This window comes from Paroedura picta, chromosome 4 (assembly GCF_049243985.1).
Source record: "Paroedura picta isolate Pp20150507F chromosome 4, Ppicta_v3.0, whole genome shotgun sequence".
Taxonomy (NCBI): Eukaryota; Metazoa; Chordata; class Lepidosauria; order Squamata; family Gekkonidae; genus Paroedura; species Paroedura picta.
The window spans coordinates 12,957,710-12,979,728 of record NC_135372.1 but is presented as its reverse complement, the minus strand read 5'-3'; the positions used below and the strand labels follow the sequence as shown (position 1 = coordinate 12,979,728).

Here is a 22,019-nt window from a genome sequence, read left to right as displayed (position 1 = left end):
GCCAATCCATGCTAGGCACACCTGAATTCAATGGCAAAGTTGCCAAATCAGAGCTCTCCCTCCCAACTCTGGCTTGACCCTCCAAGAGAAAAGTGGCCCCCAGGGACGGCATTTCTAGGCAGCTTCTCAACCTATGGCTCAGGACAAAATTTGGCCCAATGGGCATCTAGTCCGACAAGCAAAGCCACAGAGAAAAGACAGAAGACAGCATGGTTCAAATACTTTATTCCTTGGAGAGAGTTCACAAAATGGGCCGAATTCATTCAAAGACAGATGTGTCTTTCCCCCCCTTTTTGGAAGCAAATCCAACAGGGGTGGGGAAAGGAGGAGGGGGGAGAGGTGTTCTGTTTCATTCAGGGCCAGACAGGGGCACTTTTCGACCGCCTCTGCAGAGGCAGGCCCACTGTCTAAAGACGGGTCTTCTTTTAAAAAGGAGGCCACCCAAGTGGGCATTCAGGCTGACCTTGGTTTTCGGCAGCCTCGCCTCCTGCTGCGTAAGCCTTCCGAACAGCCGGCAGACCTGCCTTCCGAGAGCAAAGACTTTGAAAGGACAGTCCTGGAGTCAGAATGCGTGCGCGCGCGTCAGCTGGGGTCTTTTCCCGGCAATGCCATCAAGCAGAGCCGACTTAATTGCGGCACGACGCGGTGAGAGGGTTTGCCTGCGTGCGTGTTTCTCTCGACGAGTACCTTGGAGAAGTCACGCCGACAGGGAAGGCGTAATGACGGCTTTCTGCATTTCACCGCAGGCAACCCGATTCTGTCCCAGCAATGCGGAAATGGGCAGGGGCGCAGGGGGCGCGTGGGCTGAAAAGTTGGGAAACGGAGGAGGGTGCCGTCTGTGCGTTGTTGTTTTTTTAATAAAGACATTTGGATCTCTTACGACTGTTGTGTCCAAAAAGGATCGGGCAGGGCCTATTTCATTGATCCGTAACCCCTCTAAAACGCCCCAGGGACAAAATGCCAGGACAAAATGCCCAGGAAGGGCTTCTGAATTCTCCCATTCGACCAAAGATGCACTCAAGAGTTGCACAAGGTGCCCAAGGGAACTGTGGGGAACTGTGGGGGGGGGCAGATTTGAAAAGGGGAGCAGGCCACACAGGGAGGCCAACGGGCAAGGCAAAAGAGAAAAAGATGGCCCCGCTTTTGTCCCAGCCGGAGGAAATAGGAAGCCTTCTGGACACAAGGGAGTCCCGGGTCCGCTGCCCGTCTTCTGGCCAAGAGGTCACCGGACACCAAAGAGCAACTCTTGCAGGGGCTGTACGGAGCCCCAGCGGGAGAGACTTTCAGAGTGGCCATGAAAAGGAGCTGGATAGGATCAAGAACAGGGAAGAAGCGGCTAATTGGGATGCCACCCTCCTCGGCTTGGGGCTGAAGCACTGCCCCGCCAGCATCTAATTATGCTGTTGGGGTGGAACTCAGAAAGGGGGGGGGTATCAATGCACCCTGGGGCGGCACCCAGAGCTCAAGTGGACCAAGGGAAAGAGCGCCCATTTCAGAGAATCAAAGAGAGAAACGTACACCGGCTTGGGATTCCCCCTCGAGGGGGCTGCAGCGCTGTTAATGGAAACCCACCACGGCCCATTCCCCAAGGAAGACGAGTCGTTTCAGCTGTGTCATTGCTGCAGCAAAAGAGGAAGAGCCAATCAAGAGGGTGGGCTCCGGGAAGCTGGGGGGGGGGGGGGGCTGCAGGCCCACCTCTGCCGACATCCCTAACCGGCTCATGCCCCGCTGGAAGCGGCAAATGTGGCAGTCTGGAGAAGCCAGGGGCACAGTCTCGGGTGCCTGGGAGGAGGGCTGTGAGAAGGAAGACCGGAAAGAGGAACTGCAGTTGCTGTAAAATCACAGCATCAAAAGGTGCGGAGAAACGCAGCGGGAACGCAAGGGAAGAAGAGTGGCCAGGGCACCGACAGCCAGAAGAGCCAGGCCGGAGCTCCGATCCAGGGTCCCACAGGTCCCGGTCCAGGATTGAGGACAGCAGCCTCTTGGCAAAACTGGAATCGAGTCTCTTGGAGTAGCCCTGGCTGCAAAACGGGCACAGGGACCTCTCGGGGTCGGAATCTCAGCTTCTCTTCCTACGGAAAGGGCCTATCGGGAATGGCCTAAGGATCGGATCCATGGATCTGTTCTGCTGGCATTTTAGCCTGGCACAAGGCGGGAGAGGTATGGGAAGACTGGTGCCAGAGGAGAGCACCCTCCGCCGGCAGAAGGGACCGCCGGGATCTCCCCTCACTGCAAAATGCTTCATCGGAACTGGGTCCGGCTGGAACAGTGGTGGGCCAATTCCCACTAATGAAATCCCTTAGCCGAGTTCTCCCTGGGTCTTGGCTGCACGACTCAGGACTACAGGAGGGCTCTCAGGACTGGATGTGCCATCCAAAAATCAGCAGCAGCCCTAGAGAGTAAGAAAGGAGCTGCTCAGGGAGAAACGCTCCTAACTTTCCCTGTGCGAGGGGCATTCTTGTCTAGAAGGGCGGTCAAAACGCCATCCTCGCCTAAACCCAGCAGGCCGGGGAAAAGAGGCTTCAAGTGTTTCGCAGTCGGGGGAGATCCTAGTGGTCCGTTCCGCCGGCAGAGTATGCTTTCCTCTGGCACGAGTCCTCCCACACCTCTCGTGTCGGCAAGAAGGTGCCTTGCGCCAGGCTAAAATGCTGGCAGAACGGATCAAGTGCCGTCCTCTCCCTGCAGGCCCTCTGCACCGCTGAAACACCCGTCTTCGAAAGCGCAGGAAGCGGTTTGTTTCGTACGAAGGGCAGCTCATGGACGCCAGCCTACTGCAGAAGCCTGATCCTGGCAGGAGTGGGTCGCCTCCCTGAGAACCAGGGCCTGCTTTGAGCTGGGCGTTTGTCGAGCCCCCCCCCCCTCCCCCATACACACACCTTCAGAAGTGAAGGGCTGCCCATGTTCAAAGCCAAGCAGGGCTGTTGTGCAAGCCGTTTTTTAGAAAAGCGGCCCAAACTTTGCAAACATTACCTTCTTGGACAGGGGAGGGGGTGTCTATCCAGGCTGTTGCCTGCCAGTCTACGGGGGGGGGGGGGGGGAGCATGTTTGGCTCAGCTGTCACGGAAATCAACCAGATTCTGCTCCCCCCCAGATGCTCAGGAAGCCCCGTGAAGATGGAAAAGCCTCTTGATTTAAGATGGAAAAGCCTCTTGGGGGGGGACTTCAAGTGGGGGAGAAGGAAGATCGACAAAGCCAAAGGCTCAGAGGAAGGGAGAGAAAAAAGGGGAGGGATTTGTTGCAGGTTTCAGATCCTCAAAAGTGGAGCATGGAGGGCTGTCACAGCAGCATCTGCGGTCCTTGGAGATATTTTTTGGGGGGGGGGTGAGGAAGAGGGGGCATGGGGCTTGCTCTCTCCGGGCCCCCTCCTGACCGCCCTCCTCCCAGAGTTCATTTCTGGCTGTTGTAGGCGGTGTGCCGCTGGTTCATGGGGTTTTCGGGGGACCGCATCCACTCCTTCTTCAGCAGCTGCTTGAGCTGGGAGAGGCGCATGTTGGGGTTCTCCTGCTTGAGGCGGGGAAGGTTGGCCTCCTCGAAGGTGGCGAAGGCGGCTTTCATCCGGCGCTCGGGGTGGCGGTCCAGGTCGTCGGCGACGCTGTTCAGGGGGACGGGAGGGGCGGCGGGGAAAGAAGAGCAGAAAGCTCAGCTTAGTGGGATTGCAGCCGGTGACTTAATCATAGAATCATGGGGTTGGAAGGGGCCCTACAGGCCATCTAGTCCAACCCCCTGCTCAACGCAGGATCAGCCCTAAGCATCCTAAAGCATCCAAGAAAAGTGAGTATCCAACCTTTGCTTGAAGACTGCCAGTGAGGGGGAGCTCACCACCTCCTTAGGCAGCCTATTCCACTGCTGAACTACTCTGACTGTGATATCTAGCCTATATCGTTGTACTTGAAGTTTAAACCCATTACTGCGTGTCCTTTCTTCTGCAGCCAGCAGAAACAGCATCCTGCCCTCCTCCAAGTGACAACCTTTCAAATACTCAAAGAGGGCTACCATGTCCCCTCTCAGCCTCCTTTTCTCCAGGCTGAACATTCCCAAGTTCCTCAACCTATCTTCATAGGGCTTGGTCCCTGCGGCCCCCCCACTCCTGACCAGACCCCTCTCTTGGGGACCTGATTCACAGCATGTTTCCCACAAACGCAAATGCGGCCTTCAGGATTCAAGCCCGCTTTTTATTTCTCTCCCCAGGCTGGCAAGTTGGACAACCGATCCGTCTGGTCTAGGATTGGCAACCAGCTCTGTAGGGTTGCAGGCAGAAAAAGGGCTCCCCCACCCCACCCCACCCCCCAGCTGCTGCTTGGGATCTTTTTAACTTAGATGAAACTTTCTGAATGTGGTGCAGGAGACCCAACTGGCACTTTGGCATTACTTGCACGCATTCTGCATAGGGCTCTGCTGCAGGTTCTGCAAAGTGTAACCCTGCAGGTGTCTACGCTAGCCAGCATAGGATGGGATAATGGCCGGGAATTTCTGGTTTGCTCAAGTCAGCAAGGGTTGCTGCGGGTGCCAGCCTGCCCATCAGCAAAACTGCCTATACATCTGCTCTCTTGGTTGTGGCTCCCGTTCCTTGTGGGAATGCCTGCCCAAGGAGGCCACAAAAGCCCATGGACTCCTGGCTTTCCACAAACTGTGGGAAAAGTGAACTATTCAAGCAGGTTTTCTGCACAGGTAACATGGTTGCCTTGTACATAACTGGTTTCACAAACTTGCTTAGATGATGAAGAAGACCGGGCTTTTATAACCTGCCTTTCTCTGCTCGAAAGAGTCTCAAAGCAGCTCACAATTGCCTTCCCTTCCTCTCCCCACAACGGACTCCCTGTAAGGTAGGTGGGGCTGAGAGAGCTCTGAGAGAACTGCTCTGCAAGAAGAGCTCTCACCAGACTGTGACTGGCCCAAGGTCACCCAGCCGACTGCAGTTGGTGGAGCAGGGAATCAGACCTAGCCCTCCGGATTAGAGGCTGCCGCTCTTAACCACGACACCACACTGGCTCGTGAACGCTTAAAGACTGCGGTCTAGCGTTTGGTTGATCGTATTCAGGATCCTATTTAAACAACTTCTGTGCTACTTATTGTGTTGTGTGAATGCTTAAAGGTATCCCCTGTGCAAGCACCGAGTCATGTCTAACCCTTGGAGTGATGCCCGCCAGCGTTTTCATGGCAGACTCAATACAGGGTGGTTTGCCAGTGCCTTCCCCAGTCATTACCATTTACCCCCCAGCAAGCACGCTGGGTACTCATTTTACCAACCTCGGAAGGATGGAAGGCTGAGTCAACCTTGAGCCGGCTGCTGGGATTGAACTCCCAACCTCATGGGCAGAGCTTTCAGGTGGCTGCCTTACCACTCTGCGTCACAAGAGGCTCTAAAGGTAAAGAGTGTGAATGCTTAATCCTAAGCTTCCTTCTGGGGATTCCAGACCTCTAAAACCCAAATAACTCGGTGTTTGGGCACCCCGTTTTGTGTGCTCGGACTGATTTACTATGCAGAACCCACTCTGAGTCCCTGAGATAAAGGGAGAAGATATATCAGGTAAATAAATAGACGAAATGGAAAACCCAGGCTTTGGAGAATGATGCTGATATTGATACTGATACTGTTCCATGTAAATGTTCTGAAATGTTTTCTGTAAACCACCCAGAGCCATAGGGAACGGCGGTATAAAAATCTGAATGAATGAATGAATGAATGAATGAATGAATGAATGAATGAATGAATGAATGAACGAACGAATGAAAAAATGCGGGTCTGAATGGGAAACCATAAACGATCCGCTCGCCTGCCCCGCCCCGCCCCGCCCCGCCCCACCCCACCCCACGGCAAAGCAGCCCCCTAGCTTGTAGGGAGTACCTGAGCACGGCGATCGCATCTTCTATGGTTCGGGCCTCCACAGCTCCTTCCTCCAGCACCCTCCTGTTGATGTTCTCCTCCAAGGGCACCTCAAGGTGGCTCTTCTGTTTTTCCACTGGAGGGGAGGGGGAGAAATCAGCATCACACAGAGCTGGAAGAGACCACCGAGGGCCATGCAGTCCAGCCCCCCTCCTTAAACATCACACCCTCCTGACAGGCGCTCATCCAGTCACCTCCTAAAGACTTCCAACAAAGGAGACTCCCCCCCTCCCCCCCCAGGCAATGTATTCCATCTACCAACAGCCTTCGCTGTCAGAAAATGGTTCCTAATGCTGAAGGGGAACTTCCTTAGGAGATTTGGTTCTTATATGCCACTTTTCTTTACCCAAAGGAGTCTCAAAGCGGCTTACAATCGCCTTCCCTTTCCTCTCCGCACAACAGACACCCTGTGAGGGAGGTGAGGCTGAGAGAGCCCTGATATTACTGAGAAAGAAGAGCTGGTTCTTATATGCCGCTTTTCTCTACCCAAAGGAGTCTCAAAGCGGATTCCAATCACCTTTTCTTTCCTCTCCCCACAACAGACACCCTGTGAGGTGGGTGAGGCTGAGAGAGCCCTGAGATTACTGCTCAGTCAGAACAGCTTTATCAGTGCTGTGGAGAGCCCAAGGTCACCCAGCTGGCTGCTTGTGGGGCAGCGGGGAATCAAACCCAGCTCGCCAGATTAGAAGTCCGCACTCCTAACCACTACTTCAAGCTGGGTCTCCTGTCATTTGAACCTCTTGCTCTAAAGCTGCAGGAAACAAGTTGGCCCCCTTTTCAACAGGTTTAGTTCAACAGCTCTCCTATCCCCCTTGGCCCTCCTCCAAACAACACAGACCCAACTCTCCCAGCCTCTCCTCCTAAGGCACGGATTCCAACCTCTCAACCATCCCCGTCGTCCTTCTCTGAACACGCTCCAACCTGTCAAGATCCCTCTTGAACCGCAGCACCTGGTACTGGACACAATATTCCAACTGAGGTCTAACCAGTGCGGAATAGAGCAGTATTAACTTATTGTCCACCAGAATGCCTAAGTCCCTTTCCCATGTACTATTATCAAGCCAGGTATCCCCTACCTTAGAATCACGCATCACGTTTTTATTACCCAAAAATGAGATACTTCACACATCTCCCTATCTAAGTTGATATTCTTGGCCATGGGGAAAAGAGATAAAACATGACAAGGCAGTATTTGTTCACACCACGGCCTGTCCACACTAGGATCAGACTGAGATGGCTCCATCTAGTCGGGCATCCCACAGCAGTCAACCGGACACAAAGTATACAGAGAGCTCACCGGCATCCCCATTCTCCTTCTGGTCTTTCCGGAGCGTCTCGTCGATCTGGGCTCGAGTGACCTTATTGGGGACTAGCGGCTTCGGTGACTTCCCCTTCATCATGGCATCCTCCTCTTCCAGGAGGCGCTGAAGTTCCTTTTTCCGACTGACCTGCTCCAGACGCCGTTTCTCACGCTCCTCCTAGAGGGGACAGAGGAAGAGAACAACTCAGCCTTCCTGCGAAAGAACTTTGAGCAGCTTGCTACCGCCACGCAGATCCTAGAGAAATCGTGTTTTCTACGCTCCTTTTTGAATGTGCGTTTCCAACATGCTTCGCTTGGAAATCTGCAGGCTGGGCCAGCCGGACAGAGCACAAGAGCTCCTTCACTCTGCTCTCTCGATGGTCTTTCCACTTTTGCGGTCCGCCTTGGCCCCACTGGATTGCCTTTCCCGGAGTAGCTCCCTCACTGCCGCCCCTTGATCTGGAAGGACAGCCCAGACGAGGTCGGTTTCTTCAAAAGGGATTTCAAGGGCAGGAAGGCTGAGTATTGAGTTTTTACCAGGCGGTGCTCTGATCCTGTTTCTCTGGAATGTCATAGAATAAGTTTGCATGCCTTGACTCCCTTACAAAAGGGAAAGAGGGAGACTGAAGCATGTTAATCCCAATTTAATATAACGATGGTATGTGTGTGTGTCTGGGGGGGGGGGCAGCTTCTACCTATGCCCAAGCTCCCAGGTTTAATGGCTGAAAGGATCAGGTAGCAGATAATGCAAAGAGGTCGCCACTTGGGAAGCTGGGGATCGCAGTCACAAACATGCACATGCACACCAGGGCTGCCGCCACACAAGGAGAATGCACAACCTGGTCAGCCAGTGCTGCCGGATGAAGCATGCGCCAAAACAAGAACTGGACCCAGGGTCATCTGGTCCAACCCCCTGCAGAATGCAGGAAATTCACAACTACCTGCCCACCCACCGGGACCCCAATTCCATGCCCAGATGTTGTCCTCCCCCCTCCCCTTGCAGAACCAGAATCCCTGGTTTTCCTCCACCAGGCATTCGCTTGAAGCCAACCGACTCAAAACATCTGCTGGTCTCTCCTCCTCAGATCCATGACTGAACAATCTGACCTCCCCAGGGATATGTCAGTGTTGTTGTTCATGCTATGTTATATTATGATGATGATTGTTGTCTGACAGATTTTTATAAAGTTCTATGTAACTATGTTTACAACATTTTCTGTAAACCGCCCAGAACCATATGGAAGGGCGGTATAAAAATCCAAATAAATAAAATAAATAACTATAATATTAATATTACTGATAATAACAGGGTAACAGTACACCATTAAACAGTAATAATGCTGTAATGAGGAGCAGAATGCCTTTATGGATTTCTGGGGGGGGGGGGAGAGGGAGAGAGCAGGGGCCTTGCAGATGTTTTTGTTTGTGCCTTGTCCAACCAAATGCCTGGCAGAAGAGCTCCCTTTTGCAGGCCCTGCGGAACTGTTTTAGCTCCGTCAGGGCCCTGATCTCCTCTGGATCCCCTTTGGGGAAAAGGAAAGCCACAAAGAAGAGTTGGATTTTATACTCCGCTTTACCCTACCCGAGAGAATCTCAAAGAGGATTACAATCGCCTACCCTTCCTCTCCCCACAACAGACACCCTCTGAGGTCAGTGGGGCTGAGAGAGCTCGGAGAGAATTGCTCTGCAAGAACAGCTCGCACAAGACTGTGACTAACCAAGGTCACCCTGGTTGCATATGGAGGAGGAGTGGGGAATCGAACCCGGCTCTTCAGATTAGAAGCCGCTGCTCTGAATCACTGCTCCAAGGTGGTCATATGAGTGGATCCCACAGAACTGACCCACTTCCCCCCACACAAAGGGCCTTTGTCTCCTGCAGCAGTGGAAGGCATCTCGCCCCCGAAAAATGCACCCCCACTAACGGAATGGAAGGGCAGAATCCAACCAGTAGAAATACAAGATTCTTTGACTCAAACCATCCATGGCTGTTACTTGGGACGGGTCAATGGAACCTCCAGATACAGAAGTAGTCTACCTCTGACTATCAGGTGCCTTCATGCCCAGCCCCTACTGCCTTCCCACTGCTGGAAAGAGGGAAGGGGGACAGTTTTACTTATTATCTATTATTTAGATGAGATTTATTTCCCACCACTATCGGAGAGCCATCGTACAGCAGGTTGCGACCATAAAAAACATGAAACTATAAAACCCCACATAAAGATACAAACATTAAAACCAACCATCGCCCGGCAGCAATGAGATGGACCGCTGGTCCGACCGACACTGCCAGCAGCCTGGCAAGAAAGGTTCAGATTAGCCAGCAGAAGGGGAACGGCTCCTTCCTGATGGGAGAGAGTTGCCCAGTTTGGGGTCCATCATGCCAAGTTTGCCGGAGAATCCCAGCTCTGCAGTCCAGCATTTATCCAGGTTAAAGTGGTGATTGCCTTATAAAAGGACCCATTTGGTCATTTTCCAATGCTCGCTGGGAGAAGGAAGACAAGCAGCCTCCGTCCTCGGGTGTACAAAGAAACGCCAAAGTGTTGCTTTCCCATTATTTCCTCCTTTTCCATTCCACCAGGGGAGAGATCTGACAGCAAGGCAGATCCTTGAGATCTGAACCAACCTCACGTTCAAAGAGCTGCAGCTGCTCCCCGGCGCCTCCTCAATTCCTCCGGCTGGCCCCTTCCCATCTCTGCAGACAAAGTGACCCCATTGCTTCACAGCACTCCCGTGACTTCCCGGCCTCCTGAAGAACTGAACTTCAGAGGCAGGAGGGGTGGTATGGGGCTCCCTCGAGTTGGTCTTGAGGCACTAAACCTCTGAATCCCACAGCTAAGAGGCAGTATTAAGGGAAGGGCCTCGCCAGTGGTCCAGTGGTTGGCCATCCAGGAGAACTGGTTGGCCTCTGTGTGAAACAGGATGCTGGACTGGATGAACCACTTGTCCGATCCATCAGGGCTCTTCTGATCTTCTTATGAAGGCCTCAGCCTCTATGCCCTGTTGTTGGCCCTCCAGAGGAGGGCAAGATGCTGGACTGGACCACTGGTCTGATCCAGCAGGGCTCTTCTGATCTTCTTATGAAGGCCTTGGCCTCTCTGCCGTGTTGCTGGCCCTCCAGGACTGGACGGTGACCGTGTGAGATGGGATCCTGGACTGGAAGGTCCACTGGTCTGATCCAGCAGGGCTCTTCTGGTGTTCTTTTGAAGGCCTTGGCCCCTGTGGCCCTCCAGAGGAAGTGGTTGACCACTGTGTGAGACAGGATGCTGGACTAGAGGGACCACTGGGCTGATCCAGCAGGGCTCTTCTGATGTTCTTATGAAGGCTTTGACTTCTGTGCCCTCTTGTTGGCCCTTCAGAGGAACTGACTGGCCACTGTGTGAGACAGGATGCTGGACTGGATGAACCCCTGCTCTGATCCAGCGGGGCCCTCCTGATGCTTTCAGGCCTCCCAGGGTGCCTGACAGCTGCACGAGAGCCTCCAGCCCTGAGCCCTGGCAATAGATGTGGAAACTACGACTCATTCAAAGCACAGGACTCAGGAGGTAACCCCAGCCAGCCCTCCACCGTGTGCTTGCCAGCCCTTCTCCGCTAGCAGGTTGGGAGGGGGGAAAGAGAGCAGCAGGGGAGCAAAGGCAGCCACGTAAAACAAAACCTCCCCCCCCCCCTTGCACACAGGCATCTGTCTAGAAGTGCCAACAACCACCAACCTGGAGCGCCGTTCCCACTCGTAATTTCAAATGGGATGCATTAGAAGGCGTTAAGAGGGTGGCAAAGCGTGACCACCGAGAAACAGGGAAAGTCAGCAGAAGGCCTGGAGGGGATGGAGAAGGAGGATGAAAGGGGGTGGGGGTGGGGGAGAACAGGGAGGGGAGTAGGAAGAAAGAAGAACAGGGGGGGGGGAGCAAAAAGGCCATCCACGCTCTCAGCTCCCAGCCACAAACTGCTCCCATAGCAGGAGAAAGCCAGCTGCATTAGCCAATTAAGGCTTGCGCTTTTAGCGAGACAAAGCAGCGGGGGGGGGGGGGGCGTCTGGCCACGGAGTCCCGGCAATGTCACAGGGAGACAGTCTGAAACTCGAGACCATCCGGGAGGGTCGGCTTTCACCCGCTGCTGCTGCTGCTTTTTTCCCCGGGCACAGAGAGTTCCACACGGGCGCCTCTGGGGAGGGCTGCCTTCTTGACGTGGGGAGAGGGTTTCGGGGTTGATGCCAGCCGATTCCCTGCTCCTCCGGCAAGTGCCTCGGAGGGTCCGGGACAACAGAGGATGACCTCAGAAAGCATCGAGGGACTCTCGGGAGGGATAGCCAGGGAAGAATCACAGAATCATAGAGTAGGAAGGGATCTCCAGGGTCATCTAGTCCAACCCCCTGCTCAATGCAGGAAATGCACGTCTAGCTGCACACCCACAGTGACCCCAATCTCATCCCCAGTTGATGCCCTCCCCCCCCCCCAAAAAAAAAACCCAGAGTCCCAGGACAAGCTGGAGGAAATTTGGCTCCTAATCCCAAAGTGGGGATTGGCATTTCCCTGGGCATGCAGGAAAGGGCCACAGGAGCCAAGCACTGACATAGTCCCTTCTGCCCACCCACTCATAGTCTAAGTTCGCAGCATCAGCAGATCAGAGGAAAGAATTTATTTATTACTAAATTTATATACCGCCTTTCTCCGCGGCCAGGCTTGGGGCGGTTTGTAAAATCTTAAGATCAGTTTAAAAGAGCAGTGCTGTTCCGCATGGAACTTTACCAACACAGAAATCTGGTTCTTCCTGCCAGCTCTGCTCACATTCCAATACTACACAAATAGCTCATTCTCCATCCAATACCTCAATGGGCTCTTTCTAAAGAAAAAGAAGAGTTGGGTTTTATACCCCGCTTTCCTTTACCTGAAGGATTCTCAAAGCGGCTTACAATCGCCTTCCCTGCCTCTTCCCAAAACATACACCCTGTGAGGCGGCGGGGGCCAAGAGAGCTCTGAGGGAATTGCTCCGTAAGAACAGCTCTAACAGGACTGTGACTGGCCCAAGTTCACCCAACTGGCCGCATGTGGGGGAGCAGGAAATCAAACCTGGTACTCCAGATTAGAGGCTGCTGATCAGAACTACTACATCCTGTATGAACAGGGTTGGATGACTCACAGACTCAGAAAACCTTTATTGGCATACAGGGTGGGATGATGTTGGAAGAACCTCCCCCCCCCCACACACACACATACATGCGCACACCTCTGAACATTATCTTATACAGGGTCAAACTCTTGATCTACCAAGGGCCAAACTGTCTACTCTGTTTGGCAGTAGTTTTCCAGGATCTTTGTTCACTTACTGCCTTTAAAAAGGTAGTACACATGCCTGGCTGCATGCTGAACACTTATGAAAACTTATGAAAACTAACTCCCACTGTGTAATAGAATCCTAGAGTTGGAAGGGATTCCCAGGGTCATCTAGTCCAACCCCTGCAGAATGGAGGAAGTTCACAAACTACCTGCCCACCCACAGTGACCCCAATTCCATTCCCAGATGATAACCCCCCCCCCAAAAAAAAAGAAAGAATCCCTGGCCAGTCTGGCCTGCAGGAAATTCACCTCCTGACCCCCATGTGCCAACTGGCCATTTCCTGGGCATGCAAGAGCCAAGTGCTGACACAATCTCCAGAATCCAGCCTGGCCTGGAGGAAATTCACCTACCATCCCACAGTGGTGGTCAGCAATTCCCTGGGCATGCAAGGAAGGGCCACAAGAGACAAACACTGGCACATCCCTTCCTGCCCACCCACTCACCATCTGCCTGAGTTCACAGAATCAGCATCTCTATCTATCCTCTGCTTAAAAACTTGCAAAGAAGGAGAACCCACCACCTCCCAAGGAAGCCTAAGGGAATAAGGCATCCTGCCAGGTTTATTCGAAGGTCTGCTCTGGTTCCTCTTTGGATGGGGGACCACCAAGGGAACCCAGAGTAGCTTTGCAGAGACGAGGAACGCCAAACCACCTCTGAACATCTCTTACCTTGAAAACCTGAAAGAATGGCCAAGATTTTGCTGTGAGGACATCAGAAAAGAGAGGGAGAGGGATGGCTTAGCTCAGGGGTAGTCAAACTGCGGCCCTCCAGATGTCCATGGACTACAATTCCCAGAAGCCCCTGCCAGCGAATGCTGGCAGGGGCTTCTGGGAATTGTAGTCCATGGACATCTGGAGGGCCACAGTTTGACTACCCCTGGCTTAGCTGTTCATTCATAAGCCTTGAGGGGCCAGACCCGGAGGAGGCTAACGATCCAGACAGCTGATCCGCTGCTGCCATCGTCTGGCCAGAAGTGGGAACTGTCCCGCTGCCGCAGCAACCAAGAACAACAAGATAGATGCTTCAAGATGGGGACCCCATGTGCACGAAGACCTGGGTAGTCTCTGCACAGCCAGCTGTATTGCGCACTGCGGGAAGAGAGACATCAGGGGAGGGGCGAACCTTTCCGATGAGCCCCAAAACTCTGCGGAAGGGGGCAAGAAAGGAAATCTCCCCTTGAGGCCTGTTGGGGAACCCAGCATGGGAACAGAGAGCGGAATGCTTCAGGAGCTAAAATCTGCAGCTGGAAAACTCAAACTGATCAGATGTGGGAAGCAGAAAGGATGAGAAAACAGGGCCAAGAGGGAACGCTCAGGCCTCCCTGCACGACCCACGAGAAACCTGAAAGCAGAGGACAACAGGAAGCCTCCTCCGCAGGGGTCCCCAACACGGTTGCACCACTGAAATTCCTACCCCGGCCTCAGGCTTGACCCAGCGGAGCTGCCCACTAGGCCGGTTGGGGGTGGCGAGGTATTGCATAGGCTTTTTTTTTTTTTTAAACTCTGGGTGGATGGGAAGGAGAGGAGGCGTGTCTGGGTGATGTCACTCCCAGTGACATGCCACTTCCGGGGGGTGTGGCCAGCTGATGTCACTTCCGGGTTACCTCGAAGCCTGCAAACATTGTTCAGGGGTTACTCCACATTTGAAAGAGTGAAAAAGGCAGGTCTGGGGGGGGGGATCTTGAGCAGCAAGGCTAGGCTAGGCTAGGTCAGGTCCCTCTTGAGATTCTCCTGCCACCCCCGCCAAGCTTCCCTGCTCCCCAGCCCGCAGCTTACCTTCCGCTGTTCTTTCCTCATCACGTGTTTGTCTTCATCCTTCCAGAAGGCATCCTCCAGCTCCTTCTGTCGCTTGGCATCGGCCGCTGCCTTGGCCTCAGCCTTCCTTGCCCGGGCGGCTGCCGACTTAGTGTTCTCCCCCTGGAATTTCTTGGGCATCCCTCAGGGTGCTCTTTCTGCAAAGGAGAAAACCATCTAAGGCAGGGGTAGTCAAACTGCGGCCCTCCAGATGTCCGTGGACTACAATTCCCATGAGCCCCTGCCAGCGTTGGCGGGGGCTCATGGGAATTGTAGTCCACGGACATCTGGAGGGCCGCAGTTTGACTACCCCTGATCTAAGGGGACGGCAGCAGGAACCCGGAAGCTTTTCCTCTGCAGCTCCGCCATAAACACAATAGTCCCTCTCCCACCCCCATTCCTTAACAGGGGGGGGGGCAATATAATCAGCCCACCTCACAAAGTGGTTGCAAAGACTGCAGCTAGTCGGTGCATGGGGAGAGCACTTCGAAACTGAGATAAAGGTCATATGCCAAGTACAGAAAAGTGTTTTATCAAAGGTTCACCACAGTAGATCTCTCCCCTCCCCCCCCCACCAGCTTTCTCTGGATGTGAAATTTTAGGATGACTTTGAACTTCTATGGGAAATTGCTTTCACCTACAAATGCATTGTAAAATAATAAATGTGAATCGTTAAATGATTATTTACGAGAAACAGATTCATTTGTTTTTTGTTTTTTTTTGGGGGGGGGGGGAGAGTCATCTAGTCCAGCATCTGGTTTTCAACAATGATTGGACAGCCACTTCTGAAAGGTCTGCAACCATGGCAAGAAGGCAGCAGCCCATGCTTGCTAAGGTCTCCCTGAGACTGGCATTAACAGATAGACTGCCTCTGAACACGGAGGGTCCACTTAACTATTCATAGTCAATATATCCACCCACGAATTGTCTTTCCCCCTGTTTATAGCTCATAATCACTGCACTATCTTTCGACAGCAAGTTCCATAAACTAATCGTGTTAAAGGGTGTAACGTCCTCTTTGCTGTTCATGGATCTCCGGACTATGAGAGGAGAAACTGCTTTCTCCATCTGTGTTTCTATACATTCTGCATTGTTTCAGAAAACTTCTAACCCTTCACCCTCCTATTCAATTGACCTTCATTTATGCTAGCGATCCCCAACCTGTGGGCCACAGACCACATGTGGTCCATCGACTAATTGGAGGTGGGCCCCGAAGGACGCCTTCTCCCCCCCCCCCGGCCCTTTACTTCACCCCCCCCCCGGGCCCTTTACAACACACTTCGGGTGTCATTGTCTCCCATCACTCCCAGATGGGACTATCTCGTTGCAGAGAAACAAGCTCAGGGTTCCCATTGATTTGTCATTGTCATGAGTTAAAATTTCCCATGAAAATAAAATGTTCCTTATGTTCATTGTTGTGGCGTGTCTGTATCTTATTTTGAAGGGATGTTTAAACATTACCATAGCGATCAGATAGCGTTAGGGCAGTGGTTGAGAGTAGAGGAGTAAACTACCCCCCCCCACCGGCCTCAGTAAAAGACGTTGAGTGGTCCCCGGTGATAAAAGGGTTGGGGACCACTGATTTATGCCATATGAATTGGTGATGCCGTAGGTACAACCCCCTTAAAAGAAGTGCTGATTTTTATACCATAATTTTCTGAAGGAGTCTCAAAGTGGCTTACAATCACCTTCCCTTCCTTTCCCCACAACAGGCTGGTGGGGTTGAGAGAGTTATGAGAGAACTGTGATTGGCCCAAGGTCACCCAGCAGGATTCATGTGGAGATGTGGAGAATCGGATCTGGTTCTCCACCACTTTTGACCACTACACCAAGTCCAAAAATCTTGCCTTCTCCCAAATCCAAAAATCTGTTCTACATAATATATATCTGGTAACGGGAGGCGCGTGGTCTCATGGCTTAAGTGCCACTCAACACTTAACACCCACTCAGTGCCACTCAGCTGCCCTACCCCTTAAGTGCCTCCTCCTCCAACTGGCTTGCCTATCTGTCCAGCAGCCAGCCAATCGCCTTCCATCCCCCACTCCTGACCACCCCCTCCTCCTTCCACTTCCCTCCGAGGCTCGGAGGCTGCAAATCCCAGCCGCATGAGAACTGCCCCTGCCGGTGAGTTCCCTAACAGTTGCCTGCAGCCTTTCTAGATCCTGGGGGGAGGGGGAGGCCAACTGCACAGTTCTTCCACCCCCACCCCCTATCTAGCGCCTGTTGTATTCCTGAATGCTACAGGCTTGGACCCTAGTAAATAAAATAAATATGAGCATGCTAACTGCCAAATAGAAGCGTTCCTTCCCAATCTCTCAGTAGAATTAGTGGCTAAAGCATCAGATTAATGTCTTGGAGACCCAGGTTCGAATTCTTCCTGGTACTGTAAGCTTGCCAGGTGATCCTGGGGCCAGTCACACACTCTTAGCCTAACCTACCTCACAGGGATGTTGTGAGGATAAAACAGAGGACAATGATATGAGGCACTTTGGGTCCCGATGGAGACAAAGACGGCATATAAATCATACAATCTTTTAAAAGATTTCAGATCTTTAAGCATCGCTGGGTACTTCCTGAAATTTTGTGACGTCTGAAAACACATCAGTGGTGATACAAAAACCAACAATTAAAGTGTTTCTGGAAATTGCTTTTGTTTTCCTTTTAAAAGCTGCTCTGCAGGCCCTGCTAAGGGAAGGCCAGTGAAGCAAATCTATAGCTCCCAGATTGAGAATGGCGTGCTGCCACTATTTTGCAAGTTGGCAAAGGTGACATGCTAATTACACAACCAAACAGAATATGGTCTACACAGCTTCGAGCTAAATACAAGAGAAAATACTTCAAAGGGCTGCCTTTCGCACCTTTTTTACCATTGAGAAACACCTGAAACATTTGTCAGGCTTTAAGAAGCCCCAGAAGTGGCACGATCATGCAGAATATGGTTGGGAAGCAGAGCTGTGGACACGCCCATATCATTGGCCATTGTGTGTGTGTGGGGGGGCGGGGCAGGGGATTGATATGACCTTATATGGTTAAACAAATTTTCAAAAAAATAAAAAATCAACTAACTCCCACCCATTCAGAAAACCCTTCCAGGGACATCAAGAAACCCTGGTTTAGAAAGCCCAGTGTAGGGCTACAAATAAACTGAGAATTATTAACAAAGAATCAATTTGCGGTTGTGTTAAGGATTTATTGTTTGAAATATCAAGAATTGGAACTCACGTTTTTAACAAGTTAAAAGATGTTGGCTACCAGCCTTCATCAGTATAAATACCCTTACCAGGTTCATCAAAATCCATTCATCCTTTTTGTCAAAAAGCATCTGAAGTTAACATTGATTATCCCTGCATTATGTTCTTTGGAGCCAATGTTAACTTGAGATGCTTTTTGACAAAAAGGATGAATGGATTTTGATGAACTTGGTGAGCGCATTTATCCTGATGAAAGCTTGTAGCTGAAACCTCTAACTTGTTAAGCACTATGTTCCAAATCTTTGGTGTTTAAAGTAATAAATCCACAGCGCAAATGCAAATGCTTTTTGTATTCATAATGATAAGGTTATCGAAGCAAGATTTTGTAAAAAAAAAAACCCATAAATTACTCAGAATAGCTGCTCTGAAGAGTAAGGCTAGGGTGTGCAAATATGAAAACATCACATGGGAGGGGTGATTTAGTAATTAACTGCAGGCCACATTCATGGACTATGAATGGGGTGGGGAGGAAGCACATGGATTTTAATTATTATTATTATTATTATGAGATTTCAAAACAGCCTCCCTCCCATAGGACTTCCTTGTGTATATAGCACAGTTCTCCTGTCTACGGACATACAGAATATCTCTCTTCTGTGCATGGATAGCATAGAACTACGTTTCTTTATACACTAACAGAGCCCTCACTTTTATATGCACACACACACAATAGGGATAATGAAAATATTCATACAGTAAGAGTAATAATGGGAGATACGTGTAGGGTTGCCAACATCCAGATGGGACCTGGGGATCTCCTGGAATCACCGCTCATCTCCAGACTACAGAGATGAGGTCCCATGGAGAAAATGGCTGCTCTGGAGGGTGGACTAGGGATGCCAACATCCTGGTGGGACCTGGGGCTCCCCACATCCTGGTGGGACCTGGGAATCTCCCAGAATGACAGGTCATCTCCAGGCTACGGAGATCAGTTCCCCTGGAGAAAATAGTTATTTTGGAGGGTGGACTAGGAATGCCAGCCTCCAGGTGGGACCTAAGGGTCCCTCGGAATGACAGGTCATCTCCGGGCGACAGAGATCAGTTCCCCTGGAGAACATGGCTACATTGAAGGGGGGAAATCTATGCAGGGATGCCAGCCTCCAGGCAGGACCTGGGGAACCCCTGGAACCAAAGTTCGTCTCCAGACTATAGAGATCATTTCCCCTGGAGAAAGGGCTGCTTTGGAGGGTGGACTCTGTGCTATTATACCCTGCAGAGGCCCCTGCATTCCTTGATCTCCCAAATCCTGACTTTCCCATGCCTGTCCCTAAAATCTCCAGGTATTTCCCAACCCAGAGCTGGCCACCCTACAGATGTCACTCATACCCACAAATGTGCATTACTCGCTCGCTCCCAGGCGTAGGTGTGTTGGGGATGCCAGGGTCGAGCCGGGAGATTCCTGGAGCTTTGGGGGTGGGAGCTGCAGAGGGCAGGGCTTGGGGAAGCCGAGGGGCGTCAATGCTACAGAACCTCCGCCCCCTCCAAAGCAGTTAATCTTCGGGGGATCAGCTGCCTCTAACCCCGGCAATCTCCAGGTGCCGTCTGGAAAGTGGCAACCCTCTCCTCCCCCCGTCCCGCTCCAGGTGGGGGGGAACCATGGCCATCCCGCCCCCTCCTTACCAGCCGCCTCCACCGCCGGGCGTCGCAGCCTTATCGCGTCACGCGCTTTTTCTGCTTGCAAAAAGAGGGAGGGCGTCCATTTCTTCAAGGCCACACCCATTGTAGACGCCTCTCTCGCCATTTTTGTCCAGGGCGCTCGCCATCTTTGTTTATGGCAGACCCCGCCCAACTCTTTCTCTCTCTTTTCCTTTTTTTCCTTTGCATCCTTTTTACCCCAAGGAATTAATAAATGTCGGGGGAGGAGGGAAAACCTCTGCTTGTTGTTTAAGCCAATCAGCGGTTTTTTTTTTTTTAACAATTGACCTAAAGAAAGATGGCGATCTTTGCGACTGGACGGTTCGAATGCGGGCAAAAGTGAAATTTTGCCAGCAACGGCGATGGCTGCACGTTTCGGTTGTTTCGTGCCCGGTACAAAAATGGCGGATTATGATCTACCTTTTACGCATGCGCGTGAATGAGAATCCCCTTTCTGACGTAAGAAGACTTCCTGAGGGGGGCAGGTTTCACTGGCCAAAGCTAATATGGCCTTACACTTTTTCATGATATTCATTCCAAAAAATCTTGACCTTTTAGAAAGGCTGCGATGCTCAAATAAGACGAAGAAATCCGCCTAAGTGTGGCAACCATGACAAAGATGGCGAAGATGGATTCAAAGAGCTGTTCTGGCTTTTAAAACTGAAGCTCTCCAAATGTCCATGGACTGCAATTCCCATGAGGCCCTGTTAGCGTGTGTCAAACCAGCCTGCAGAGGGCATTTAAAAATATACTGCAAACTAATTCTTTTAGTTTAATGATTATGCTTTAAGAATATTGATCTTGGTAACATAACAAGGTATATGGCAGGAAATAGAACTGCTCTATAAGAATAAAAGGGATTTTATATTATTACTGTACCTTTAATTGTGTCTTCGTTTTAGCACAGTTGTAAGTAATTGGTAGGGATTTGAATTATAAAGTTACATCTGAATACTGTATTTGAAGATTTACCCATCCTTGACAGAGCAAGGATTTTTCTTAGCTTGAAATTTAGACTTTTATCCCATCAAGGTAACCTTTAGGAATATTATGCCTACTTTTTCATAATGCACATCATGCTCAAGATATTATTGGTGTTGCCAAGAAAATTCCATGGTACAGCTCTCAAACGATTTTGATAAGGTGTCCAGTGGTGAACCCTTCAGGGCAGAAGGTACCCAACAAGTGACTGGGAAGGAGCAAGGACCTGCAGCTAGTAGCCCTGGACTTTTTGATGTGCCTGGGGCAAATCCAGAGGACCCCCAGGTGCTGATGCTGCCAGTGGTGAAAGCAAGCTCTTCAAAGATGCACCAAATAGCAACTTGGGATGCTAGAGGACTGACTCAAGGCAAACTGGAAATTGTCAAAAGAGAAATGGTCAGGGTGAACATTGACCTCCTTGGCATCAGTGAATTACATCGGACAGATGATGGGTTCTTTCAAGGAGGATTTTACCATCTACTACTCAGGATACAATTCCATAAGAAGGAATGGTGTGGCTTTCATTGCAAGCAAAAAACAATTTCAACCAGTGGAAAGTTTTTTGACAATCGGTGATCAAATCATACAATTCAAATTTGTGCCAAGCCAATAAATATCACAGCTGTCCAAGTCTATGCTCCGACAACTGATGTAACAGAAGTGGAGATTGAAGCCTTCTATACAGCCATGCAAGACACTTTAAAACAAGTAACCCAGAAGCATGTCATTTACATAATGGATAACTTTAATGCAAAAGTTGGCACACAAGCAGAGAGAGACATTACTGGCAACTTCAGACTTGGATAAAGGAATGATGCAGGTGATTGTCCAGCAGAATTCTGTCATAAAAATCGTTTTTGCATAATGAACACTTAGGTCAAACAGCTTAAATGTCACCTACAGACTTGGACATCAAACGGACTGCACAGGAACCAAGTGGACTAGATCTTATGCAGCTGACAATGGCCCAGTTCAGTCCTTGCTATCAACACATATCCAGGTTCAGATTGCAGTTCAGATCATGAACTGGTATTTTATCTCTTCACCATCAGTTGTTATTGTGATCTGTCTGTTTTTTGCAGTGGTCAATATTTTTGCCATAGTTGTGTTTAAGAAAAGGCCAGATTTCTTACTTATTTCATTGACAGTTGTAATCAACTAGTCTAGGCCTTCCTTAGTTTCTGACAGGAGGGTAGTGTCATCAGCATACCGAAGATGATTTATATTTCTTCCACCAATCTTAATTCCAGTGTTTGATTCTTTGAGATCAAGTTCTCTCATAATGATCTCAGCACACAAGTTAAACTGGAAGGGGTGAAGTATACAACCCTGGCACACTCCTTTTTCTATTCTGAACCAGTCAGTGTCACCAAATGGTGTACGTACAACGGCTTGGTTTGCGTAGAGCGATTGAATCAGTTTGACCATATGCATTGGCACTCCCAAATTTTGCAGGGCTTCCTACAATTTGTTGTGATCCACAGATGTAGACATCCTTCTGATATTTCCAAGACTTTCCCAGAATCCAGCACATGTCGTAATTTTTCACTCTGGGTGGGTGAGAGGGGAAGGGGAAGGCTGGGCGGGGGGTGGGCTGGATGTCACTTGTGAGGATGTAACAGGGAGGTGTGGCCAGCTGACATTTCTTCCGGGCTATCTCGAAGTCTGCAAAATTTTTCAGGGGTTACTCCACAATCAGAAGGTTGGAAAAGGCTGACTTAATTGGATGGAGATTGATCATTTACCCCTCACCCTCCTGTTCACTCTAAATACTAAATTCCTAAGTCACCATAATGATGGAGAGGGGAAGGCTCAAAGGGCATGAAATGCCATCAGCAATGGAA

At 50.8% G+C, this 22,019-nt stretch overlaps 1 protein-coding gene across 2 annotated transcripts; it reads right to left on the bottom strand.

Moving 5' to 3' along the window:
• Window positions 1-206: 206 nt before the first annotated feature.
• Window positions 207-19,269, bottom strand: CCDC124 (coiled-coil domain containing 124). 2 transcript variants are annotated; one of them, XM_077331957.1, is made up of 5 exons: window positions 19,180-19,269; window positions 14,291-14,466; window positions 7,182-7,362; window positions 5,846-5,960; window positions 207-3,592 (listed from the first exon to the last, which is right to left on the bottom strand). In XM_077331957.1, exons 2-5 carry the CDS (start codon window positions 14,447-14,449, stop codon window positions 3,388-3,390), a joined length of 660 nt encoding a protein of 219 aa, XP_077188072.1. In that variant the 5' UTR covers window positions 14,450-14,466; window positions 19,180-19,269; the 3' UTR covers window positions 207-3,387. The 2 variants fall into 2 exon arrangements, with proteins under 2 accessions (XP_077188072.1, XP_077188073.1); XM_077331958.1 differs by lacking the exon at window positions 19,180-19,269 and adding an exon at window positions 18,886-19,076.
• Window positions 19,270-22,019: the final 2,750 nt, after the last annotated feature.